Genomic DNA, 27,984 nt, shown 5'->3' on the forward strand with positions numbered 1-27,984 from the left:
AAAAAAGATTGTTTTTGTTTTTATTTTTGTTTCTTTTTAAATCAGGTACATATGTATGTATGTATGTCTTTGTAAGGGGCATATGTGCACTACGTCCAGAAAAAGAGGGTGTTAGATCCCCTGGAGCCAGAGGTCAGACTCTTGATGTGGGTGCTCAGAACTTGAATGGTTTTAAGCCCTGAGTGGCTTTCCAGTCTTGGCTGATATAATTTTAACAAGAACACAGAGAGATAATGAGGAAGTATCAATGAATGAAAACCACGGTAATTCTCTGAAAATTTTAACAAAGTGCATTAAAACTTTATCCCGTTTGATTCTTTTTAGAAAAGAGGGCATTAAAAGATTTTATTTTTTCTAGTGTTTGAGGACTATTTGTGAGACTTTGATTGTATGCATTCAGGCAAGGACCATCCCAGGTTGAATACCTCTCTAAAATGACAGAAAAGAAAAATACATGTGTACCATTAACTCAAGCCAAGCATGGTGTCAGCACTTGCAAATCTGAGATGAGGAAAGACTGGGAGCTCTGGGCCCACCTGGGCTACACGGGGATACTCTGCCACAAAAATAAAATCAAATAAGATAAAAATAAATAAATACAATTAAAGTATATCTCAGACCTGCAAGTAAGAGCCTGGCTACAAGCATTTTATAGTGTAATGTTTAAGCACTTATTTTATGTGTGTGCTGCATATATATGATGTATGTGCCCAGAGGCCAGAAGAGACTGTTGGCTTCCCTCGTTAGAGTTACAGAAGGTTGAGAGCCAGCTGGTTGTGGGTGCTGGGAGCCAAGCCTGGGTCCTCTATCCAGCAGGAAGTGCTCGTAACTGCTAACTCTTCTCTCTGGCCCACTTTTAAGTCGTGATCTCTTGAGTATTTCACCTAAAACACAGCAGAAAAAGAGAAAAAAACAAATAAATGGGCATTAATAGTAAGGATATTTGAGATTTAGAAGACACAACCAGGAAAGTAAAAAAAAGGAGACTGAAAAGTATCTGATGAGAGACTGAGACTATAGAGAGAGTTAACGTTTTATAATACAAGGATAACCCACCTGCTACCCTAGCTCTTGGGAGGTTGAAATAGGAAGAGTATACAGCACAGTTCTGTCTAAAAGAAAACAAAATAATAGGACCTAATTAAAGAGCAAAGGATCAGCCAGGTGCAGTGGGCACGCCTTTAATCCCAGCACTCTGGAGGCAGACGCTGGCGGAGCTCTGAGTTTGAGGCCAGCCTGGTCTGCAGAACAAGTAGCAGGGCCACACAGAGAAACCTTGTCTCAAAAAACAAAAAGAAAAAGTCATAAAGGGCAAAGGATCTGAAAAGACTTTCCTCCAAAGAAGATATAAAAGATAGAAAAGTGATCAGTGACCATCTAAGAAGGCAATCATAAGTTAGCTGTCAGGGTAATGAATACAAAGCAAACCTTAAATAATATCCTGCTCATCAGGATGCATTACAAGTGTTGCTGGGGTGGGAAAGCTGGGACTATAATGTGGTGCAGTGACCTTGGATGACCATCCTGGAGTCCCTCTAGAGAGTACATGGTCAGATACGTGGTTAGCCAGCCATTCTTTCTAAAAGTACACGCCCACATATAAACCTGAAGGTTTATAGAACAGCTAAATAACAGAGACACCACAAGTTCATCAGCTGAATAGACTGTGACATACTGAGTATCGGTATTAGAAAGCAACCAGACATTGCTATCTGCTACAATACGGGGCACCTTGAAAATCCATGCTAAGTAAAATAAGCTAGTCACAATGTGCATCGTGTGACACCATTCCGGAACAGGCAGCTCCAAAGGAAGCAAAAGAGTGCTGGCCTCGGCTCAGGAAGTGGGCTGGGATTGGGAAAAGTGCAGTGATGAAAAGATTCTAAAATTGATTATCACAATGGTCGCATAATTCTGAATATTCTAAAACCCTTCATCATACTTTAAATAGATGAATTAGATCACACATGAATTGTATCTTATTCAGAATAACTGTACAGCCAGAACATGACACAGCAGAGGCTAAATGAAACCCAAAAATGCCTGGGCTGGAAACCAAGCAGGTGAGTGGTGCTGACCCTGGAGAGTTCCACAGATGTTAAGGCCACGCCTTTCATGCAGGACAGCTTGTAGTGACCTGCATGTCATGTAGAATATCACAAGACAAGTGAAAAGCAGGAGAGGCACAGAATGGGAGCGGAACCCAGGATGCCCTACCTTCATGGGACGGCAGGGATTTGTCAGACGCTCCACATAAATAAGGAGTGCCCTTCTGAGGCCTCTGTCTCCTAAGCCTGGCTTTGCCACATCTGAACATGCCATTAGCTGGAACGATCCTTCCAGCAGCCAGCGCAGTTGTGAAGTGGTCCCTGCAACAACAGTGACAATACTTCCATTTAGGATCCCACATGAATCCTGTCACCACATCTGACCAGCTTTTGTTTGGGCTTGCTTGCTCGCTAGTTTAGAAACATGGTTTTTACAATGGAGCCCAGGCTGCCACGGAACTTGGGGCCCTGAAGTGCTGGGATTCCTGCCATCATTACCAGTGGTTGCATCAGCTGTTGTGTATGTGGGGTGGAAGTGATACCATAGTGTGCATCTGGAGGTCAGAGGACCCTCCTTGGGGGTCAGTTCTCACCTTGCAGCTTGTTTGAGTCACTGTTAGGTAGATGAGGCTCCCATCTCCCTGAAGGGTCTACTAAGATTAGAGCCTCTGCATCCAGCCTTTACAGGGTTCTGAGAATCTAAAGTCTGGGCCTCAGGCTTGTATGGAACCGCTTTACCCATGAGCCATCTCTCCAGCCTAGTGCATGGCTCTCAAATGCTATCAACATTGCCTGGCATGATGTTTCATGCTTTTTATCCCAGCACTAGGGAAGCAGAGGCAGGCAGAGTTCTATGAGTTTAAGGCCAGCTTGGGCTACATAGTGAGTCCCAGGCTAGCCATGGCTACACATAATGAGACTCTTTCTCCAAAACAAAGACAAGCAAAACAAAACAAAACAAAACCCACCAATGTTAAAATAAACAATTCAATGGAAGGAAAAAGGAACTGGAAGAAATGAGTACTAGAACAAGAAGCTGAAAAAAAATTTTCAGTAAAGACTTTTATAATCTTCAATGTAATTATAAAAAAAATCTGTAGCCATAAAACAGGAAGTACAGGTTATTAATGACATGAATGACTATTAGGAATTGAAAAGGTTAGCAGAAAAAGTTTAAATATTTGAGAAAAATAAAAAGGGAAATATCTCAAATCTAGAAAACAGAGTACACAAGTAATAGGAAATCCAGAATGAGAAAACAGGAGATTACAAAAACATAGCGTGAAAAGTTTCTGGGCTTGGGAAGATTCTCATTGGTTAAGAGCCCTTGCTACTCTTACAAAGGTCTTGGGTTCCATTCCCATCAGCCATTTGCTGGCTCATAGCCATCTGGAATTTCAGTTCCAGGGGATCCTATGCCCTCATCCAACCTCCTCAGGAACAGAATGTCACATCTACACACGAAGGTCAAACACTATTTCACATAAAATGTTTTTTAAAAATCTTTAAAAGAAAAGCTTTTCAACACAGAATGAGATTCTAGACTGAAAAAGCCATCAAGGGCTCAGCCCAGTGAGAGTCCAAGGCAAAGCACTGGGAAAGGTTTAGATGGAAAACCCAGTCTTCAGTACCTCCAGATAGAAGGAACTAGTCACTTGTCAGTCTTAGAAGCCAGAGCAGCACTGGGTGTCTCTGCTTCCTTCATTGAAAGTTAAAAGATCCAAAGCAGTCTTCAAATTTGTGAGGAAAATTATTTCAAGTAAAAAAAAAAAAAATCCTCTTCTTACCCCAAATTCCTAATTAATGTGAAAGCAGAGTATTTCCTGTTGAGCCTGCCTCAGAAATCTGCTGTGTGCTTCAGGAACGTGAGCACCGGGTCTGAAGCTGGGACAGCATGGGCATTCCCCATGAGCCCCTGGGAGAAAGTTAGCTTAAGCAGACTCTGTAACATGGCAGCTTCCGGTGAAACATTTCAGGAAAAGAAGATACTGAAATGGCTCAGTGGGTGAGGGCGCTTGTCACCAAATTCAGCCTGATCCCAGAGCTCACATGATGGATGTAGAGAAGGCATTCCATAACTTGTCTTCTGACTTTCATACTTATGCTGTGGTGTGCACATGCGTGGACGCACACACGCTAAATAATGCAAAAATAAAAAGATTATTGAATACATTTGCTGCTAACTTTGATTAAATGGATTAAATCAACAAAGTATGAGATTTTACAATTTTATTGGAGAAGAATTAGCTATCAGGTACAAAAAAGATGTATCACTTCGGCCAAGGCAGCCATCTTCCAGTTAACTCGTCAAAATGACGAACACAAAGGGAAAGAGGAGAGGCACTCGGTATATGTTCTTTAGGCCTTTTAGGAAACATGGAATTGTTTCTTTGGCCACATACATGCGAATCTACAAGAAGGGGGATATTGTAGACATGAAGAGAATGGGCACTGTTCAAAAAGGAACGCCCCACAAGTGTTACCACGGCAAACCCGGCAGAGTCTACAGTGTCACCCAGCATGCCATGGGCATCATTGTAAACCAGCGAGTTAGGGCGAGGTTCTGGCCAAGAGCATCAGTGTGCAGACTGAATTCATGGCCTAGTGTACAAAAGAGAAATAAAAGACAGGGCTGCAGAAAGTATGATCATTTTTATAGATATGTAAGCTATGAAATTAATAGTTGCACATTCATAATGAGCTAAGTGACTACTGACTTAGCCAGAAGCTGTACGATAGCTTACAGTGGGAGGAGGGAGGAGGCTCCTGTAATATGCAGTGTCTGAGACTGACCGTCTAGATACACTAGACGGTCACAGAACACTAGAAGGACCAGTGGAGGGATTAAGGAGACTTAGTTTAGGAATTGGTTCTCCTTTTTATTATATAATAAACTTTGATAGTTTATATGTATGTTAGGAATCATATGGAAGTATATAACAGTATTTTAAGTTACAATGAACATCTCCATAAATCTGACCAGATTCTTGTGTTTTCTGACCCTAATAAGAATTTAAAAATATGCTGAAAACACCAAATATTAACCTCTTAAGAAATTATAACAGTTTTACCATGTAATGAGCAAAGGAATAAAATGAGAGAAAAAAGAAAATTGCCTCTCAAAACCTTTCTTAAAGAATGTTTTACCTGCATGTATAGTTAAGTTGCACCGTGTGTGTGTGTGTGTGTGTGTGTGTGTGTGTGTGTGTGTGTGTGTGTGTGTGTGTGTGTGTGGTGTAGTGCCCAAGGAAGCCAGAAAGGGGCACCAGATCCTCTGGGACTGGAGTTACATAGCATTGTGAGCTGCCATGGCAATGCTGGAACCGAACCCCAGTTCTCTGTAGAGCAGCCAGTGCTTTCAACCACTGAGCCACCTCTCTAGCCCCCATAACTTCAAAAAACTTTTAAGGTTTTAGTTAATGAACCCCTTTAGAAAGTTTTATAAAAGATAAAAATAGAAAAAGGAAATTTTTAGAAACTTTAGAACATCAATAAAATGCTAACTGGTTGTATTTTCTAGATGTCTGAACTTCTTGTAACCATTTTCTATCTGGTGGGTTGTGTCTTTCTAGGCCTTAAGCACAGACAGTCTCAAAATATCAGCTCGACTGAACTTGCTGGATCAAGAGTTATCTGCGAAGAGCTTGCAACTTGAGAGCAGCCCAACTGAGGAGAAGATGAAGATTTCAGAACAAGTCCAAGCGCTTCAGAAAGAAAGGGATCAGCTCCAGAGACAGAGGAACAATGTGGATGAGAAGCTCAAGCAGGGCCGAGTGCTGTCCCCCAAAGTAAGTCAGTATTCCCTGGAGCTGGAGCTGTTGTATGACGACGGATGACAGCAGGCTCCGTTTTCATGTGATCACAAACCTGATAAACCTGATAATCCTTAAGACCTTGTCAGCTAATGAGTTTCTCTGGCATCTACCTGGTCCTGTAAGCCTTGGTTGATTAGACAGATGTCTTCCCACGGTGGCACTGCATGTACCCTTCCTGACATTGCCAGGCACTTGGGAACTAACCCATCCCTTGAGTGTGGGGCCTCAGCTGCTTCTCCCCTGAAGTCACAGATCACAGAAAGTAATTTGAAAGTCTCTCAGCGTTTTCAAGGAGAGCACATAACTTGTGCTCTCACATTTTGAGAGGGATACACATGTGCATGCATGGATGACATCCCCTTTACCATGTGGTACTCAGGCAGCAGGTCTGTCCCTTACCTGCTGAGCCAGTTTATCTGTCACCCGTGTATCTTTGGTATTGGGGTTAGGTGAATGCAACTTGCTTATCTTGTGAAAGAGCTGGTGTTTTTGGAAATTCTCCACCACCCAAACAAAAATACAAATTCCAGTAAAATCCTTTTTAGTTACAGTTTTCATTTGAGAGGGAATACAGTGCTTCTCAGCTATAAGAGATGATTCAGTCATTGACTTTCCAGACTTAGTCATTTAAAACATGTTTTATTTCAGTAGCAAGTGATCCCAGTGCCCTGTTTCATAGGAGGTTTTTGAACCTAAAATTTCTCTCCAATATTTCTTACCAAAGCAAAAGAAAGAGGGGAGCAGCTGGTAGTCTTGGGCCTCACTGAATCTTGTGTTTTATATCGGGCAAGAAGGAGGACATTAGAGGGGCTTGTGGAGAAATAGCAGAAAAATGTTACATATGTCTCCTGTTGAACCAACTGATGAAAGGGACTGTCGGCCGAAGGGGCGGACATCATGCACATCTGCTTCCCCATTTCATGACTTAACTTGGGTAGCTGTGCAGAGGCTCCTAAAGTGTTAAACTAGAGCCCTGAACTTTTAGAGCTAAAGGGATAAGCAAGCACCTGATACACAGCACACTTAAACAGTAAGGAATTCTGTCTACCCAGGACTGTTACTAGGCCATGCAGGAAACAGACAAGCAAACAAAGTGAAATACTGCATTCCCCTTGAGAATCACAGGCAGTGTAGTTGAAGCTGTATTTATTACGTAGCACTGCAGAGTTATCTGGGGAAAGCTGTGCTAATGCTACCACAGTGTACAACAAGCATAAGTTAGATTTGAAAAGTGTGGGGAAGCATGTGGATAGGGCATTGTTAGAGCAGACAGTTGCCCACGTGTATCTTAGTATTGAGGTGGGCAGATTGCTGCAAGCTCCAGGTAGGTTCTGTGCCAGCCAGACCTACGTGGTGAGGCCCTTTCACAGAATACACTTGGCATTCTATGTGGAGTTGGGTGGAGGTGACATTGACTGTGGACTTGTGGAGAGCACATGCACAGGACTCCCTGAGCAATGCTGACCACAGCTGTGCTCCATTTAGGCTTGTGAGCATCTCTTTGGCTTTCTTTCTGCTCTTACCAATGTTTTAAAGCCAAGAATAGGATTCTCAAACAGATCTGCCAGTAGCAAATTAATGGAAGTGCTTAAAATTATTTTTATAGTAGTTTCTAATCATCTTTAAGAAGTGAGAGGCTTTAGATCATTTTAGTAGCAGATTGCGCAACAGTTCACTGAGGATGGAACACATCCCAATTAAAAATTATAGATTTGAATTCTAATGTTTGTAAATTTATATTTGGATCTATTTTTATGGAGCACAGTAATACAATTCAGTCTATGTATACAATATACAGTGATCAAACCAGGATAATTAGCATTTCTGTCTCTTTAAATACTATTTCTATACAGTAGAAACATTAGGATTTTTCTAGTTATTTTGAAATGGATAGTAAATTGCTACATGCTAGCTTCCCTTCTATTGCTGAGATAAAACACTGTTTACAAGCAACTCAGGGGAGGAGAAAGTTTATTTCACTTCCCAGGTCATAGTTCACCACTGGGAGTGAGCGGGAACTCAAACAGAAAGCATGGCGTACGCTGCTTGCTGGCTCACTTGGCCTGGCTCATGCTCAGCTGTCTTTCTCATACAGGTCAGGGTCCCCTGCCCACGGAATGATGCTCCTCACAATGGGCTGGGCCCTTCTACATCAGGTGACAATTCCCCACAGGTACACCTACAGGACAGTCTGATTTAGGCAATCCCTAAACTGAGACTCCCTTCTAAGGTGGCACTAGGCTGTGTCAAATTGACAATCAAAGCAAACTCCAACAGTCCACCCCTTAGCAACTTGACACACAAACATGCTGCTTTTAATCGCTGTCCCTTCATTCCTCTGTCCCTGCAATCTCATGTTAATATAAAACACACTCCAACTATTAAAAGTCCAGTCTAAAAAAATTCCAGTGCTTTAAAAGTTGAAGGTCTCTTTTGAAAGTTAAGCCTGGTAGGCTGGAGAGATGACTCAGTGGTTAGAGCACTTGTCGCCCTTCTAGAGGACTGGAGTTCAGTTCCCAACACCCACTTCAGGTGGCTCACAACCACTTTTTAACCCCAGCTCCAGGGGAACCTGAGTCATCTTCTGGCCTCTGTGAACACCTGCACACATGTGGCATGACCATACAGATGTACACATATCTATTAAATTAACATTAAATACAAAAATCCAGAGTCTCTTAACTGTGGGCACCTGCGGAATAAAAGTTACACTTCTTACCCCTAAAAGGAAATCACTGGGCATAGAAACAGTGAGCAGGATAGCATCTGGCCCCTGGGAGCCACTTTCCAGCTCCCAACAGTTCCAGCAGCCCCCTTTCTTCATCTCTGCCATCCATGGCACATCCACAACTTGCAGGACTGGGGCTGCTCTGCGATTGTCCTTGACAGCCATCCCACAGTCCTGGCATCTCCAGTATTCTCCACTAAAACTGAGGATGCACCTTCACCAATGGTCTCTCCTGGTCTTTCTTCAGGGACTTTTTGTCCCTGCCACATGGCACCAGGCCTCACCCACTCTGCGTGGTTCCCACAGTCTTTCATCCTTTGTGCTTTCAAAGTCAGCATTGTGTAGGCACTTTTACAGAATGCCAGGTCTGGCTGCCAGCTGGACATGCAGTATTGCCCCCTTTGGACGGCAGCTTCCGTGTGCTGATCCTGTGCAAGTATTTCCTTATTGCCCCAGAACACATTTCATTCAGTGGTATTAATAAGAATTTGATTCTTGTTAATCATAACTGATTCTCAGCCCCAATTGATCCTCATATTCTTGTTCCATAATATCTCACATGGCCCCATCCCAAATCTTGATAGGATCTTGGCTTCCCTCTGATCCTCACATCCCAGGCTCCACTGTCTGCACTTCTCTTGGCATTCATGCCTTCCACACAGCTTTTCCAGGCCACAGTGCCGAGAGGCCTTTACATTCTTCTCCAGACCCCATGGTGAGGGGAGGCTCCACACAGCATGCCGCACTTCCTAGTGCAATGCCTGTTGTAGTCTCCTTTCAGCTGCTGTGGTAATACTGTGATGGCAGCTCAGAGGGAGAGGTACGTTTCAGCTTCCCGTCACAGTCTGTGCATTACTGAGGGAAGTCAGGACAGGAACTCTGAAAGAACGTGGACAGACAGACGCGGCTTGTTGATGTATATGCTGCCTCATACTTGGTTTGCTGCTGTGTCTATCCCAGAACAACAGTTAGCTGGCCCGCATCAGTCAGCAGTCGAGACAGTGCCACACAGACAGATCTGTCCACAGGTCAGTCTCATCTGGGGACCCTGCCCCCCAAGGGAGACGCCCTCCTCAGGTGACTCTAGCTGGATCAGCTTAGCACTTAAGTCTAACTGGGACTTAGTGTACTATGGAACATGAGAACCTAACTGTAATGGGTGCCTGTTAACCTCTCGCTTGCCCGCTTCCTCTGACCGCTAGTCTGCTCCCTACTTTAGGTTGGCTCTTTTATCTTGCTCGCATGGGTTGAGGTGCTTCACACTTGTGTCTCTGTGCTAGGCTCATTTCACTAACTTAACGTTCTCTGTTCCATCTGTGTTGCTGCAGATGAGAAGATGAGCACTGGGGTTTGCTAATAATTCAAAGTTGTTAATAGTAAGTGGTGTACTGGAAACATTTTAAGAACCTCTGTTCTGTCTTTTACATTTTACTTCCATCTTTTATATTTATTTATTTATTTTTTTTTTGGTTTTTCAAGACAGGGTTTCTCTGTGTAGCCTTGGCTGTCCTGGAACTCACTCGGTAGACCAGGCTGGCCTCGAACTCAGAAATCTGCCTGCCTCTGCCTCCCAAGTGCTGGGATTAAAGGCGTGCGCCACCACCGCCCGGCCCATCTTTTATATTTAAACATTTACTTATCCAAAATGTATATATAATGCAGTACTTGTTTGAAAGCTTTTGTTAGCCTTTTGTTTCACTTCTTTATTGAAAGGAATCTGTAATCTAAAACATTTAAAAACTACTGCCTTACGCCCTGTTCTCTAGGAAGCCTATTGGAAAAGTTGATGCTTAGGACCCACTTAGACCTGCTGTCTCAGAATGTGACAGTCATGGTAATGTGCTGGGTACCTGGCCACAGCCACGCATCCTGAGTAAGAGGGACCCACAACCATGTGCAGTGCTTCCTTTTATTTTGAATTTTCACTCTTTTAAAATTTCATTGTGTGACGTTTGTATATGTACATTTGCACATGTATGCATGCACATGCACGTATGCTGCAGCACATGTATGGAGGTAAGTGGACAACTGGGGGCGTGTCTTCTTAGCTAGAGTCTCCATTGCTGTGAAGAGACACCATGACCAAGGCCACTCTTATAAAGGACAACATTTAATTGGGGCTGGATTACAGGCTCAGAGGTTCAGTCCATTGTCATCGGAGCCAGACAAATGACAGCATGCAAGCAGACACGGAGCTGCAGAGGTAGCTGAGACTTCTACATCTGAATAGGCAGGCAGCAGGAGAGAGTGACACTGGGCTCAGCTTGAGCTTCTGAAACCTCAAAGCCCACCCCCAGTGACAAACTTCCCCCAACAAGGTCACACCTCCCAACAGTGCCACTCCTTTTGGGCCTATGGGGCAGGTTTCATTCAAACCACCACATTCCACTCCCTGGCCCCCACAGGCTTGTAGCAGGATCATAATGCAGAAATGCATTCAGTCTAACTTCAGCAGTCCCCATAGTCGATTAGTCTCAACACTTTTTCAAAGTTCCAAATTCAAAATCTATTCTGAGACTCATAGCAATCGCTTAACTGTAACCACCTGTAAAATCAAAATGAAAGGGCAGATCACATACTGCAACATCCAACGACACAGGGTCTAATCACCATCCAAACGGGAGGGAAGGGAGCAGAGTGAGGAAATACTGGGCCAAAGCGAGACCGAAAACCAGCCGGGTGAACTCCAAACTCTGCACCTCCATGTCTGATGTCAAAGGGTCTTCAGATCTCCAACTCCTTTCAGCTTGCAACACACTTCTTTCTCTTGTCTTGGCTCCGCCCCTGTCAGCAGCTTCCCTTGGTCTCCTCAGCGAGTATCCCACAGCTCTGCCCTCTCCAACATTTGGGGTCTCCAAGGCAACCCAGGTTTCACCTTCATACCTTCACAAATGGCCTCTCTAGGCCTCCATGCAGGGACACCCCTGACCCACGCCTGGCCTCAGTGGCTTTCCTTAGTCCTGGAGAGAGATTCCATATATTCTTTCTTGTATCCTTGACTCTAAAGCCAGAACCATGTGGTCAAAGCTGCCAAGTTCTACTGCTGCTGGGGCTGGACCATGGCCTCTTGTTCAAATACATTTTCACCAGCTTTCTGTTTTTTGGTGGTCTCCTTCACTGTCTAAGCTTGGCTGTTCTGGAACTTACTCTGTAGACCAGGCTGGCCTCAGACTCAGAGATGATCTGCCAGCCTCTGCCTTCAGAGTGCTGATATTAAAGGTGTGCACCACAGTGCCTGGCCCTAAGCTTTTCTTTCATTCCTTTCCACAAATTGGAAGCTGAGCTGGGTGGGGTCTTGCTCCAAGGTCACCACTCCCTTTATTCCACGTGGCATCAGGCTTGTCTGTAATCTGGTTACACTTCCTGGTGCCCCTTTTCTCCTCAAAGTGCACACTGTGTATCTTTTCCTCCTTAGTTTGTTCCTTTTCGTTATAGATCTGCATAAGACTGGCTCCTAACAGCCACACAACACAGACATAAGACTGGCTCCTAACAGCCACACAACACAGACATAAGACTGGCTCCTAACAGCCACACAACACAGACATAAGACTGGCTCCTAACAGCCACACAACACAGATTTTTTTTTTTTTAGACAAATGCAGAATGCAGCCAAAGGAAAAAATATTAAAAGAACAGTTTTTAGGCCATATATCAATATTCTTATCCTCTGAAACCTCTTGAGCCAGGCTCCATAGTTCAATCTCCTTCAGCACCAGTCTCCCATGCTCCTACTGGTATAGCCCATTAAGGCCCACTTAAAGCACTCAGCTGCTTTTCTAGTCCAAAGTCCACCTTCACCCAAACAAAGCATGGTCGGGCCAATTACAATACCCCAGTCCAGTATCAACTTCCGTCTTTGTTAGGGCCTCTTCTATTTCTGTAGAGAGACACTATAACCATGGTGACTTTTATCTTGTATAAAGGCCAACATTTATTCAGGGCTGGTTTATAGTTCCAGAGGTTTGGTCCCTTGACATCATGGTAGCAAGCATGGCAGCATGCCAGCAGACATGGTACTGGAGAGGAGAGCAGGGCTCCACATCTGCATGAGCAGTCAGCAGGAAGAGAGAGTGACACTGGGCCTGGCTTGAGCATCTGAGACCTCAAAAGCCCATCCTGCAGTGACACACTTCCTCCAGCAAGGCCACACCTCCTAATAGTGCCACTCCCCATGGGCGTTTTTCACTGAGCCCACCACAGGGAGTCAGTCCTTTACCCTGTCTTGTGGACTCCAGGAAACAAACTTAGGTAGTCAGGCTTCACAGCAAAAGACTTTACCTACTGAGCCATCCATCTCACTGGGTAATGCCGAGGGTTCTTGATAATAATGCTTTGTATTTTCTCAAACACTTCTTAACCTACATTTGAAACTGCAGAAACTAAAATTATACTTAAGTTGTTCTCAGCCATGTTCTGAACTATTCTCTGTAAACCTTTTATATTTATTTTTGATAAAATATAATAAGAGTATGAATTGAAAAGTCAGATGTTGTCTGGTTAGATAACTCATTTCTACATCTTGGTTCCTTTTATTCATTCATGTAAGTACCTTTCCAAAAGTATTTAAAGTGGCTTTCTTCTCCTCCTCTTAAAAATGTGATTATTAGGGCTGAAAAGATGGCTTTAGTAGCCAGGGACCCGGGTTCAGTTCCCAGCACCCATGCTTGGCCACTCACAAGCACCCGTAACTCCAGCTCCAAGACAGTTAATATCCTCTTCTGGATTCCGCAAGGCACCTGCACTCACATGCATAATCAATACCTAATCATTTAAAATTATAAAACTTAGTCTTTCAAAATATGATTATTGTGTTTCTTTGGGAAAATTCTCATATAATCCAAGGGTGGTTGGCTACTGCATAAAAATGTGGCTATTGAACGTCCCCACTGTCCTTCCAGAAGATTTTATAAGATAGCTTTCTAAAATAAGTATGCAACTTCCTGCTAGATGAAGTTATTACCTGTTTCTTGATGAAAAGGAGGTCTGGAAATCCTAACAACTCTCAGAAGTGGTGAGAAAAATAACAGACATATGGAAATAGTTTTGAATTTTTCATTAACTCATTCAACAAATACTAAGTTTAAATTATGCGAGAGACCCCATGCTCAGCAGTGTGGATGTGAGTCTGTGAGTCTGTGAGTCTGGACAGTGTGGATGTGAGTCTGGGCATGGCTGTCTTCCTGCAGAAGCTTGCTCTACACAGGTGCAGGAAGACAGAGACACACCCACCTCTCAGTCTTCCCTCTTCTTGTTGGCAGCTAGTATAACCTCGGACAGCTCAAAGAACTATTTGGTTTTCTGACACGAATAGCATATTAGCTGATGTTACATTGCTACCATTTAAAATAACGTTTCATAGAAATCTTTTTTGAAGGTGGTTAAAACAGGGTTTCATTATGGAGCCCTTGAACTCATGATTTTCCTGTCCTAACCTTCCAGATACTAGAATTTTGGGCACATACATCTATGTCTGGCTCATTTCATAGAACTCTTAAGAATGTTGCAGCTCCCTAAGCCCTGGCTGCTTCTGTCCCCTCTGCTGCATTGTCCCACAGACTCTGTCCTCATCACTAGTTCTTAGTTGGCTCCAAGCGTCCCCTGTTTCTGTCCCAGCCCTGTGTTGTTCTGCTAGGTCTTTGGGGGTCCAGCAGCTTTACTAGGCCTCATCATGACAGACTCTACCTTGTAAATGCACTCCAGGAACACTGAGGGGGAGACGGGACTCCAGGAACACTGAGGGGGAGACGGGACTCCAGGAACACTGAGGGGGAGACGGGACTCCAGGAACACTGAGGGGAAAGACGGGACTCCAGGAACACTGAGGGGAAAGACGGGACTCCAGGAACACTGAGGGGAAAGACGGGACTCCAGGAACACTGAGGGGAAAGACGGGACTCCAGGAACACTGAGGGGAAAGACGGGACTCCAGGAACACTGAGGGGGAGACGGGACTCCAGGAACACTGAGGGGAAAGACGGGATCGCAGAGTCTGAGTCCTTGTAGGAGGTCTAGACAACTTAACTGGTAGCCTTCCTTTTATTTCTTGTTCTAAATGTAAATGCATTTATGGAAAGCCTGGGCTCTGCAGCTTTGGACTTCGAATAGGGGATGGGGGGCTGTGTGCATTCCTCATCCTCTCTCACCATGCTGGGTGAGCCAGGTTTAGCTTTGATTCATTTGAATCTGCTTAAATCAATCATGTTCAGCTATCTCCCTTGGATTAGGTAATCAGGGTTTGCTGCATAGCCTTGGAACATCATGGAACTCACCTAACTTTTGCACCTTCTATTTTGACATGTAATATTACTGTGAAGACTTGATCATGTGTCATATATACACTAACACATGATACATCAGATAGCTTAGCCAAATCTCAAATCCTGTGTCCTTTACATGTAGTGAGAGGTTAAGGGTACCACCCCTTAAACTCAATCACATGGTAAGGTCTGATCTAAGCTACGACACAGTGCAGGTTGTACATTTTCTTTAAGACGAATGCTTTCTGTGATCTCTAGGAAGAACATCTCCTTTTCCAACTTGAAGAAGGAATAGAAGCTCTGGAAGCTGCGATTGAATTCAAGAATGAAAGCATCCAGAGTCGCCAGGACTCACTCAAAGCATCATTCCAGAACCTCTCTCAAAGTGAAGCAAATGTTCTGGAAAAACTAGTTTGCCTGAATATTGCTGAGATTAGAGCTATTCTTTTCAAATATTTCAACAAGGTATGTTTCTAAGGAACACCACTTTTCTTAGAAAGGTCAAGATGCCTTATTTATATTGAACTTTTAAAGAAAGTGAAATTTTCAAAGATTTGGTGGCCAATTAAATATAAGCACAGCTTCCCTTCATGGACCTGAGTGTTACCAGAAAACTTGTGAATTACCCAGAGAAGCCATAACTTGGAGGTGGTTAAAACTCAAGGTCTCCTTGTAGGAGGTCTAGACAACTTAACTGGTAGCCTTCCTTTTATTTCTTGTTCTAAATGTAAATGCATTTATGGAAAGCCTGGGCTCTGCAGCTTTGGACTTCGAATAGGGGAGGGGGGGCTGTGTGCATTCCTCATCCTCTCTCACCATGCTGGGTGAGCCAGGTTTAGCTTTGATTCATTTGAATCTGCTTAAATCAATCAGATTTTATTTTTAAAAAATGACAGTTTACTGTTAGAGATATTTTGCAACATTGAGAACTATATTAATGTTTTCTATATTTGTTCCACTTGTAATACATACTATGAAGAATAGCTTTTCCCTAAAAATATATTGAGTTAAAGAGAGTATCTGACAGTTGATACAAACTAAAACAAAGACTTTTTCAAAGTCTAATTGTGTGAAATACAAAGTGAATGAAAAGTTTAGCATAGTGGCACACACCTTTAATCCCAGTACCAGGGACAGAGCAGCACGTGGATCTCTGAGTTTGAGGACAGCCTAGTCTACATAGAGAGTTGCAGGACGGCCAGAATCTCAAAAAAAAAAAAAAAAAAAAAAAGTGAATGAAAGTATTAAGCAGCCTCCTGAGGCTTCAGTAGTCAGCAGCTTTTACTGATAGACTGTATGTAGTCAGCATGTGCCCTAGGCTTAGAGACAGAGTCTCTGATGGCATCCTGAGGGTTCTTAGCCAAGGGATGCAGCTGAGGCCATGTGAGTGTTGTTTTAATGGGAGTCCTGTCCTGTCAGGTTCTACAGCACAGACTCTGTCTACAGTGCTCTGCCTTCCTCCAACACAGCAGACCTCAACCCACAAAGTGCAATGGCCTGAAACAGAACTGCGGCATTTAAGGTTAAACTATTTCTTCCCTTAAGACAGAATAATATGTAGATGTTGCAAGAATATAAACATTCCTCTATAGATGTGTGGACTAGAGAAACAGTTACAGAATTCTAGCCAGCCACGATGGCACGTGTCTACAGACTCCGAACGTTGGGAGGAAAGTTCAAAGCCAGCCAGAGATACATAGTAAAACCGTGTCTCCAAAAGAAAAGGAAAGAAAAAAAGAGAATTATATAATCTGAGCTGTAGAAATCTTATCTCAGAAGCTTTGGAAGGGTGACTATTAGTTCAATATTGTATTGAAAATGAAAGAATTATTGATTCAGAATTTTGACAAATTCAAAAGATTGTTGGCTATTTTATAGTTAGTTATATTTTAAAGCATTTGCCTAGGCATCTATTCAACACCTGTTAAAAGACACTTAAGATATTATTGAAGTTAAATCGCTTCACCTTCACATAGTCCAAGAAAACTGGGTAATCTATTGTGTTAGGTACATAAGATACACTTAAAAGTAAAAAAAAAAAAATGTCTTTGATAGGTAATTAATTTGCGAGAAACCGAACGTAAACAACAGTTGCAGAATAAAGAGATGAAAATGAAGGTTCTGGAACGGGATAATATGGTCCATGAGTTAGAATCTGCGTTGGAGCATCTGAGACTGCAGTGTGACCGAAGACTGACCCTCCAGCAAAAGGAACATGAACAGAAGATGCAGTTGTTGTTACATCATTTCAAAGGTAACCCCTCCCCCTGCTGTCAGTTACTGAAGGGGTGGGGTAAGGGAAATGCTGAGGAAGGGAGCCGGGCCACAGTGTGCTCAGCCTGTGTACCCGGTCACCGCTCAGCTGTGTGCGCAGTCACTACTCAGCCGTGTGCACAGTCACTGCTCAGCTGTGTGCACAGTCACTACTCAGCTATGTATGCACAGTCACTACTCAGCTGTGTGCACAGTCACTACTCAGCCGTGTGCACAGTCACTACTCAGTCGTGTGCACAGTCACTGCTCAGCTGTGTGTGCACAGTCACTACTCAGCTGTGTGCACAGTCACTACTCAGCTGTGTGCACAGTCACTACTCAACTGTGTGTGCACAGTCACTACTCAGCCGTGTGCACAGTCACTACTCAGCCGTGTGCACAGTCACTACTCAGCCGTGTGCACAGTCACTACTCAGCTGTGTGTGCACAGTCACTACTCAGCTGTGTGCACAGTCACTACTCAGCTGTGTGTGCACAGTCACTACTCAGCTGTGTGCACAGTCACTACTCAGCTGTGTGCACAGTCACTACTCAACTGTGTGTGCACAGTCACTACTCAGCCGTGTGCACAGTCACTACTCAGCCGTGTGCACAGTCACTACTCAGCCGTGTGCACAGTCACTACTCAGCTGTGTGTGCACAGTCACTACTCAGCTGTGTGCACAGTCACTACTCAGCTGTGTATGCACAGTCACTACTCAGCCGTGTGCACAGTCACTACTCAGCCGTGTGCACAGTCACTACTCAGCTGTGTGTGCACAGTCACTACTCAACTGTGTGTGCACAGTCACTACTCAGCCGTGTGCACAGTCACTACTCAGCCGTGTGCACAGTCACTACTCAGCTGTGTGCACAGTCACTACTTAGCCGTGTGCACAGTCACTACTCAGCTGTGTGCACAGTCACTACTCAGCCGTGTGCACAGTCACTACTCAGCCGTGTGCACAGTCACTGCTCAGCTGTGTGCACAGTCACTGCTCAGCCGTGTGCACAGTCACTGCTCAGCCGTGTGCACAGTCACTACTCAGCTGTGTGCACAGTCACTACTCAGCTGTGTGCACAGTCACTACTCAGCCGTGTGCACAGTCACTGCTCAGCCGTGTGTCACTGCTTACAGGTGCTCTTGACCTTTACACACATGGCTACCATGTTTTCTGTCATTTTGATGTAAGATGACTCATGTTTGAAGTGCCATCCCTTTGCCTGTTCCCAGACACCCAAGAACTCCTGAAATCCTGTTGGTTGGTTTTGGTCTGGCTTTTATGTGGAAACGTAAGACAACATTTTCACGTACAGATGAAGTGATAGGCTCTGATGTAATTTTTTTAGTTGATTATAAAATTTTGTGCATTATAGGTTAAAATCGATAGGTACGTAGCATTATTAGTGATCATCAGAAGCCCAACAATAGAGTCTGGTGTTAGGGACCTACCGTCAGAGTCTCCTCACATTACCTGAGAACATGGCTGGTACCCAGACAGAGACAGCTCAGTCCCTGCTGGCTGAGTCTTCAGCTTCAGTGTAGCCACTCAGCCTTCATGCTCAGGAACACAGAAGCAACCTGAAGAAGCAGAAAATTGGAAAATATCACTTTGGGTGTGGAGGAAATGACGCTACGTTAATTTTACAAAGTTAATTAGTAACTGCTTTGCCTCATGAGCAGAGGCTCCCTTGGTGGGATCCGCACTTCTGCATTCCAACCTAGCCCGTTCTCCCCGTACTTGTGCTTAAAGGCTCTCTGAAAGAGACCGTGGAGCAGAGCTGTTGTGACCTTTGAGATCACCAGGATCACAGAACAGAGCTTCTCAGGACGAGATCCCCTCAGCTAGCAGAGAGCTCACAGAGCATGCACGGAGCCTGTGCCTGTTCCTGCCACTCTTACACCATGATACTGTGTCTCAAAAAGTCAATAAAAATTAAATTGTTTCTATAGCTATACATAAAGATTACACACACAGCTAAAATTAATACCAATTTGTGAGTTTTCTAATTTCAAGTGCATTGGTATGGAAAATAAAGCTATGCACTTTGGTTGTTAGCTTTTTTGGTTTTGGTGCTGAAGATCAAACCCTGGGACCTCGCACACGATAGTCACACACTGCACCAGTGAAATGCTACTGAGCTTAAGTAACTTTTAAAGCAATATGATGGGTTAAGTAAGATATAAGAATAGCAAAAGAGTGAAGACAATTCAGCCATTCTATATGTGTGGTCATACGAAGGCCTAAACGTACCTGATACCAGACAGAACCAAGGCCCACACTCATCAATATTAACTACAAGTCTTGCATTACCTGGAGCACCAATCAGAGCTCCCCAGCTCCTACTCTGTAGGGTTTTCCCTTGTGACTTAATCTTGCTTTTCACTTTGTGGGATTTTTGACCGTACATTTCTTGGGTCTTAAACGCAGACTTAAGACTTTCTATATATTCACAGTCCTAACACAAACTTAACATAATATATTAACATAGACGACTATTAATATATTATATTAATATAATATATTAATAATTACATATATACATAATATATATAATAATAATATATTATATATAATATATATTATATATAATATATAATATATTATATATATTATATATATTATAATATATTATGTTAATATATTATTATATATAATAATAATATATTAACATAATATATTAACATAGGCAGAGTTCCACACAGGTGAGTTATTATTTAAGGGGACATGCCCATTCCGCTGGCCATGGTAAGTGAGCAGCAGCAGCAGCAGCATCAATGGCAAACCCTCTGAGTTGGGAAGAGGAAGTGTCTGTCAGAAAGTGAGTAGAGAAGGAAGTGAGGAGGCAATCCTGTGAAAAAGGTTTATAGGAAAAAGACTCCATACTGTGGCTGAAAAAGATCCCTTTAGATAACAGAGATGTGTCACATACTTGTGACCCTCTGAGGTGAGTCTGGAGCTATGCTAAAGTGTAATTTTGAATAATTCATTTAAAGTCAAAGTTAAATGTAAATGTTTGCTTTGTAGACCAAGATGGAGACAGCATTATAGAAACGTTAAAAAAATATGAAGATAAAATCCAGCAGCTGGAAAAGGATCTTTACTTCTATAAGAAAACCAGCAGAGATCTCAAGAGGAGACTGAAAGACCCCACTCGAGGTGCAGCGCAGTGGCAGCACACACTGACAGAGCGTAAGGCTTCCTTCCTGTGTCCCTGACGTTTGCTGAGATCCTCCATGATTGTAGTGGAGCGCTTCCCAAGTGACAAGGTTGTTGAGAGTGAGGTAGACAAACAGTATTTATGTAACAGACCCTATGGGAAGTGCTGGGAAAATGAACACAGGGATAAGGAGAATGGGTGTGTGAGGAGAAATGGGGGTGTGAGGACAGTGGGGTGTGTGAGGAGAGTGGGGCGTGTGAGGAGAATGGAAGTGTGAGGAGAGTGGGGTGTGTGAGGAAAATGGGGCATGTGAGGAGAATCGGAGTGTGAGGAGAATGGGGGTGTGAGGAGAATGGGGGGTGTGAGGAGAATGGGGGGTGTGAGGAAAATGGGGCATGTGAAGAGAATGGGGTGTGTGAGAATGGGGTGTGAGGAGAGTGGGGGTGTGAGGAGAATGGGGTATGTGAGGAGAATGGGGGTGTGAGGAGAATGGGGGTTGTGAGGAGAATGGGGGTTGTGAGGAGAATGGGGTGTGTGAGAATGGGGTGTGAGGAGAATGGGGGTGTGAGGAGAGTGGGGGTGTGAGGAGAGTGGGGGTGTGGTGAGAATGGGGGTGTAAGGAGGATGGGGGGTGTAAGGAGGATGGGGTGTGTGAGGAGGATGGGGTATGTGAGGAGAATGGGGTGTGTGAGGAGAGTGGGGTGTGTGAGGAGTGTTCATGGCTTTTTTGTGGGTTTTTTTTGTTTGTTTGTTTGTTTGTTTTTCTGACACAGGGTTTCCTCTGTGTGGCCCTAGCTGACCTAGAACCTGCTCTGTAGACCAGGCTGGTCTCAAACTCAGAGCCTGCCTCTGTCTCCCGAGTGCTGGGACTAAAGGTGTGGGCCTCCACATGATCATTTTGTTTTCTCCTGGGAAATATTTATGGAAAAATACTAAGATCAAATTTGAAAATGAAAGTATAATATGGCTAAAGTATTGTTTCAAAAGAATATATTAAAACCAAATAAAGGTTGTTTCAAATAATATCTTGGGGTAGTATAAATGCCGGGCTCAATTGTGCAGTGAAGTAAAACACTGAACCTCTTCCTCTTTCCTAGGAGTTGGGCATTGCAGCTCACGCGTGCCGGCAGCTCACACACACGTGCCGGCAGCTCACACACGCGTGCCGGCAGCTCACACACGCGTGCCGGCAGCTCACACACACGTGCCGGCAGCTCACACACGCGTGCTGGCAGCTCACACGTGCTGGCAGCTCTATGCTGTTGAGGTTTCCTCAGCTCAGACTCGTGAATCTGCCCTGAGTTTATCAATATAAATTGTAGCTATAGAACTGCTCACTACACTTCAAGTACTAGTCACGGCTCTAGCTACAGACTTGTTAACCTTCTCTTATAACAGCTGAGGAATATACTTGACTCTCAAATATTAAAAATATGTAAAAAGTCCAATATATAAGCTGTATTAAAATAATTCATAAAGCTGTAGAAAAATGATTATTTTTATTAATTGTCTGCTGAGTGCCGGTGGCTTTGCTGTCTTTTAACCTTTACGGCCCTGTCTGTTATTTTTCTATATTATAGAAATTAAGCCTCCTTATTACCAAAAGCAACTGTACACAGGAGATGCCTCAGTGGTTAGGAGCACTGGACCCCATGGTGTTCACAGCCACCTGTAACTCACTTAGGAGGTCTGACACTCTATGGCCTCACACAGACACACATGCACACACATAATACATAGAGAAATCTTTATTCAACAAGATTTTAAAACTGTACAAAGAGAATAATACAAATGAAAGTAAATGTATGTCTAAAATCAGTGCTAAGACATGACCTCCAGAACAGTAAACACTTGATCAAATTCAATAATAATTAAATGTGCAGATGTAACATTAGCCCCTTAGTAACTGGGATGATTGCCTTGATAACGTACTCTGCAAAAGTCAAAGGTTTCTGGAAGGTAATATATTATTATATTTTTATAAGACCTCAAAATAGGGTAACAATATTTCTAAAATAACTTGACCCCAAAATTTGAAAGTTAGAAAGTTATATAAAAGAAATACTTATTTCTAGCTGTTTTAAAAAATAATTTCTGGGCCTGGAGAAATGGCTCAGTGGTTAAGAGCACTGGCTGTTCTTCCAGAGGACAGGAGTTCGATTCCCAGCACCCACATGGTGGCTCACAACTGTTCGTAACTGTAGTTCCAGAGAATCTGACAACTTCTGGCTTCCACCAGCATCAGGTGCATGTGTGATGCACAGATATACATGCAAGCAAAATCATCCATATACATAAAATAAAACAATAAAAAAAAAAAAAAAAAACAGTTTTTAAGGGGCTGGAGAGATAGATAGGTGGCTCAGAGGTTAAGAGCACTGACTGTTCTTCCAGAGGTCCTGAGTTTAATTCCCAGCAACCACATGGTGGCTCACAACCATCTGTAATGAGATCTGGTGCCCTCTTCTAGCCTACAGGCATATGTACAGGCAGATCATAAGTAAAGCTTTTAAAAGTTTCTATAACTAGAGAAAATTAACAAGCACATTCTAGTTTATAATTCAGGGCTTAAAGCAACTGAGTTTAATCCCTGGTACTAGGGAAACAAAGATGAATTTATTGAAATCCCTCCAAACCAGAAAACATGAACTAGCCATGGATACAGATCTTCACCTGGAATTAGAACAGACACAAAGTTGTCAAAGGTAGTGGCTCCTAGACTTTGCTGTGCATTCTATTCTAGTCTCTGGAAGCTTAGCCTCTGCACTGCTGTTGGTGCCTGGTGAAGGCAGCCAGGCCTCTTACTCTCAGCAGCTGTATGTCAGACGGAGACAGGCTTGCAGCCAAGGCTTGGATAAGCGCACTAGACTCTTCCCATTGTTATTTATTGTGTGTGCATTTATGTATGGATGGGGGTCAGAGGACACAGCATGCAGCGGTCAGTTCTCTCCTTCAATAGTGTAAGTCACTTTAAAGCTAAGCTTAGATTCTGTCTTCACAGGGCTCACAGTGTACTGAGCTCTTGACGGCTCGTGCTAAAGTTGGCAATTATTTTATCACTATTAACTTAGATGGGCTTCCCTTTAGCAAGTTTTTGATATTAGATCCATCATAGGTTGTAACTTCATTCTCTGTAACCATTCACTGCAGGGGCCGTCTCACTGAAGGCCGTGCTGCGGCTGCCACTGTGAGCATGGAAGTTGTGGCACATACCACAGAATATTGCTGTCACCTTAGGTCACAGACTACAGATGGGCAACAGAAGATTGCTGTCACACTAGGGTGGAAGCCAAGACCAGACTTTCATCCCTGTGTGAGATGATGTCTGCTGGAGGGAGGTCAGAGCTGGTGTGGTCCACAGTTGCCTTTACTTGGCCAGGACTTGGAATTAACCAGTAACAAGCCAAGCAGAGGACAAATATAAGAGAGACATCTGAGTGAGAGGGGCTGGAGAGGCAGCTTACTGGTGAAGAGTTCACGCTGCTCTTGCAGAGAACCCAAGTCCAGACCCATGTCAGATGCTTCATAGTTGCCTGTAGTTCCAGCTGTAGGGAATCTGACACCCTCTCCTTGCCCCCTCAGACACTGCTCACACATGATACCCATACATAAATGCAGGTAATATACATAAAAAGAAATAATTCTTCAGGCTAGAGAGGTGGCTTAGCAGTTAAAGGCAGTGCCTACTCTTTCAGAGAACCTAGGTTTGGTACCCAGTACCCACAGCTCACAGTTGTTTGTAACTCTAGTCTAGAATATGACACTTTCCAGGCATCATGCATATATATTAGGTGCACAGACATACATGCAGGCAAACACCCATATGCATATATTAGGTACACAGACATACATGTAGGCAAACACCCATATGCATAAAGTAAAAAATTACATTAAACTTAAAAGGTAATGACTATGTCTTTAAAATGATTTCAGAAACACACAAAGTGCTCATAGGTTTATAGAGAGTACCAAAATTACTAGATGATTTTTCAGCTTTAATGGATTTTTAAAAATCTGATATTCACATTGCGAGATGTTTAAAAGTGAATCAAGACTACCTCCAAGTCACATGTCTGTCTGTCTGTCTGAGGAAACCATTAAGCAGGCGTTTGCAAGTACCACATTTTTAGTGATAATGATGTGGTTTGTAGGATGCTGTGGCAAAAATACCTGGTTTTCAGAAGATGGTGTTTGCTTGTTTTGTTTTGTGTCGGGTTCTCTTTAGATCATGATGCTGGAGATGGAGTTCTGAATCCAGAAGAGGCGGCTGTGCTTTCTGAAGAACTAAAATGGGCATCTAGAACTGAAAATACAAAATTGAACGGAAGAGAAAGAGAAGTAGACAATTCTTCAAGCAGCTTAAAAGCCCAACCGCTGACCCAGCAGACTCTACAAGATGGCCCTGACTCACTTCCAGTCTGTGGCTCGTTAGCACCCTCCAGTGACCAACTGCAGAACAACGCCAATAAAACAGAGGCCCATCCCTTCATACAATCTCTACCACCATCCCAGTTTCAGCCTGTGAGAAGTATAGGGCAGCTTCAGGGGGTCAAGCCTGTCAAACTGTGTCGCAGAGAATTACGTCAGATTTCTGCCATGGAGCTGTCATTACGGCGATCCAGTCTTGGGGCTGGCGTCCAGTCAGTGACTGCTGATTCCCTTGAAGAACCTGAGGAAAGCTAGTGACTTCAAAGCACAGGCATTGAACAGTATAACTTTTAATTTAGTAAATATGTGGAAAGATGCCTTTTCTGACTTACGGAATTAATGCTCAGGGTGCCAGGAAAGAGGAAGGAGGGTTGATGCCACTCCTGTGTATTACTGTGTATTTGGGGATTTATTATTTCATAAATGCATTTTTGAGTGCTTGGTACATTGAACTATTTCTACTTGTGTGTGTAAGTTCCTTTCCTGACATATTTGCTTTATTTTTCATGTACATTTAAAGAACAAAATTAAGACTAAAACACCCTTCAGATGTATATTATTCTATAATACAAAGGCATATTATAGAAGTATATTATAACCCATAGTATTTGGATGTTAAAATGCAAGTGTGTTACTATTTTTAAGCTCCAGCCAGATGAGCCCCAGTTGTGGCAGAGTTACCTACCTAATGAAAACGTTTACCAGAATTAAGACAGTGGACTGAGGTGCATTACAGCTATTAGAACTTAGACACCGTGTCAGCCATAACTCTAACATGGTATCTTTTTCATTTTTATAGAATGCAAATTTTCACCTTTATCCTGCCCTATGCATTCTACATTACCTCTCAGACAATGCCAGAACTCGGAGAAATGTCTGCAGCTTCCTGGATGGGGAAACTGTTCACAGAGTAACACAGGTCTCTCATCCTTCCAAAGAAAGGAGCTGGGTGTGAGTGGTGTGACCATGTGGAGTGTGTGGGTGTCACATCGTCTGATAACACACATACACACACATATACACACATGTGTATATGTCTCATGGCAAACACCAGTGCTTCAGCATAACTTGACGACGTCAGGTTTCCAGCCTTGTAGGCTCAAGGGCATGGGGTGCAAATATGTACATGAACTCTTACTAAAATTTCTCTAGGTTTTTCTGGTTCAATTAAGTGAGCAATTAGTTCTTTCCTACCATATTTGTCTGTGATAGACAACTTCTCATTACAGTGCCCTGAAGTATTGTTTCTTTTCCATACTTTCACGTGTACACCAAAGCTGGTTCTTAGACTAATTCGAGCTGGTGGTGAAACCACTTTACAGACGCTTGCTCAGCTCCCACTGAATTCTCTCAACACCTACTTCTCACTGAATCCATTGTTTAAAGTGTGCCTATGTGTATACATGTATGCACATACACATATCGTGTGTGTGTGTGTGTGTGTGTGTGTATGTGTCATGACAAGATGCCAGTGCCTTCAACAACACCTAGAAGTTCTATATTAGGTGAGTGTGGTGCTTGTCTTTAATCACAGCACTCTGGAGGCAGAGGCAGGTGGATTTCTGTTCTCCTAGTCTATATAGCAAGGACAACCAGGACTATATAGAGAGAACCTTGTCACACACACAAACCTATTATATATTAGTAAATATCTTTTTATTAATGAAGGTCCTAATATAAATTTAAGATTAAATAACACGCTACACCTTAATAAGTAATTTATACAAGAATGTGTTTTGATACTAGAATCCTTCTTACCCAAGAAATTAAAACATTTATTTGTGGAAATGAAAATTTTTTCACTAACAAAGCAATAGAAGTTATATAAACCTATAGCAATTTCATCAGATGATACAAATGTGAACTGATTGCCAAGTAACAAGGGCATAACTTTTCCCATTTTTTATTAAACATTTCATTTGTATCTTGTATATGCTTTGATAAATTCCATTCATATAAATCAAAGATATATAATGTCGCAAACAATGTAATCTAGATGTAAACAGGTCAGTATGCTTATAATCAAAATATAAGGTACCTCCTCTCCACTGCAAGTACAGTTTAGATTTTGTCATTTGTGTTTCCCATGGGATAGTGCTTGTGTGTGCATGTATGTGCTTGCTCGTGCATATTCATTATGTATGTGCTTGCTCATGCATATTCATTACGTATGTTCCCATGGACGGCAGCGCATGAAGCTGGGTGCCTTCCTGTACTACTTGCTACTTAATTTTTTAGAAAGGGTTTCCCACTGAATCTAGTCACTGTTTAGACCAGGCTGGCCAGCTGGCAAGACCCCCAAGATGCACCCGTCTCTTTGCCCCCCTCATGCTGGATTATAGGCAGCCACCACCATACCTGGCTTTTTGTGGGTGCCAAGGATCTGTCTGAACTAGAATCCTTATGCTTAAGAAGCAAGTACTTACCCACGGAGCCATCTCCCCAGCCTGACTTTCTCTCTGGATAAAATGGGTTGATTTTTGTTTTTGTTTTTGTTTTTTTTTTTTTGGTTGGTTGGTTGGTTTTTGGTTTGGTTTTGTTTTGTTTTTTCAAGACAGGGTTTCTCTGTGTAGCTCTGGCTATCCTTGAACTCACCCTGTGGACCAGGCTGGCCTAGAACTCACAACACACCCGCCTCTGCCTCCCAAGTGCTAGGATTAGAGGTGTGCGCCACCACTGCCTGGCTTATATAAAACGGGGTTTCTGTTGTTTATTATGTTTTCCACATGCAACAGAGTATTCGAAGGGTCTGCCTCTTTAAAGTGTTCTTTCCTTCCCTGACTCTGGAGTGTTACTTGGGAACCATGGGTAATGGCGATTCTTATCAGGTGCTTTTGCACCCTGACCCCCTGTGCTGAGGTCAGCTCAGGCTGTGGGGACTCCGTAGCCCTGACCCCCGGTGCTGGGGTCAGCTCAGACTGTGGGGACTCCATAGCCCTGACCCCCCCCCCCCCCCCGTGCTGGGGTCAGCTCAGACTGGGGACTCCGTAGCTCCTCCATGCTTCGCCTCTGAGCTGCGCTCACATGCACTTTATGCTACTTTAGCTTGATGCCTCCTCTGATGTCATGTCTTGGGTGCTTCAATCTTTCGTATCCCTATGAACTCAGAGTGCAGAGTCAGCAAAAATAGTTATGATTGTAATGAGTTGGACTTAATTTTCATTCACTAGTGCCTTGTTTATACTCACTACAGCAATAGACATATGCTTATTTAAGAACAGGTGCCTTGCATGACTGATTAGAATGGAAGCAGACCACTAGCTGGCGTAGTTCTGTGCTCCACACCGGCT

General features: G+C 43.3%; 1 protein-coding gene and 1 long non-coding RNA gene across 4 annotated transcripts in view; one reads left to right on the forward strand and one right to left on the reverse strand.

The window, feature by feature from the left end:
• Positions 1 to 27,912, forward strand: part of Kif27 (kinesin family member 27) — a 76,981-nt gene extending 49,069 nt beyond the window's left edge. For 2 of the 3 annotated variants that reach the window (XM_076938909.1, XM_076938910.1), the window contains exons 14-18: positions 5,621 to 5,836; positions 15,110 to 15,316; positions 16,907 to 17,105; positions 20,134 to 20,298; positions 24,492 to 27,912. In XM_076938909.1, the coding sequence (XP_076795024.1) occupies positions 5,621 to 5,836; positions 15,110 to 15,316; positions 16,907 to 17,105; positions 20,134 to 20,298; positions 24,492 to 24,949 (1,245 nt within the window). In that variant the 3' untranslated portion in view covers positions 24,950 to 27,912. Of the gene's footprint in view, positions 1 to 5,620; positions 5,837 to 15,109; positions 15,317 to 16,270; positions 16,374 to 16,906; positions 17,106 to 20,133; positions 20,299 to 24,491 lie in introns of all 3 variants that reach the window. The other variant, XR_013112024.1, reaches the window with a different exon arrangement.
• Positions 35 to 24,565, reverse strand: LOC143443240 (uncharacterized). The gene is made up of 4 exons (XR_013112025.1): positions 24,437 to 24,565; positions 18,580 to 18,686; positions 2,218 to 2,369; positions 35 to 884 (listed from the first exon to the last, which is right to left on the reverse strand). It is a non-coding gene; the product is annotated as an uncharacterized LOC143443240 (long non-coding RNA).
• Positions 27,913 to 27,984: the final 72 nt, after the last annotated feature.

Source organism: Arvicanthis niloticus, chromosome 8 (genome assembly GCF_011762505.2).
Source record: "Arvicanthis niloticus isolate mArvNil1 chromosome 8, mArvNil1.pat.X, whole genome shotgun sequence".
Taxonomy (NCBI): Eukaryota; Metazoa; Chordata; class Mammalia; order Rodentia; family Muridae; genus Arvicanthis; species Arvicanthis niloticus.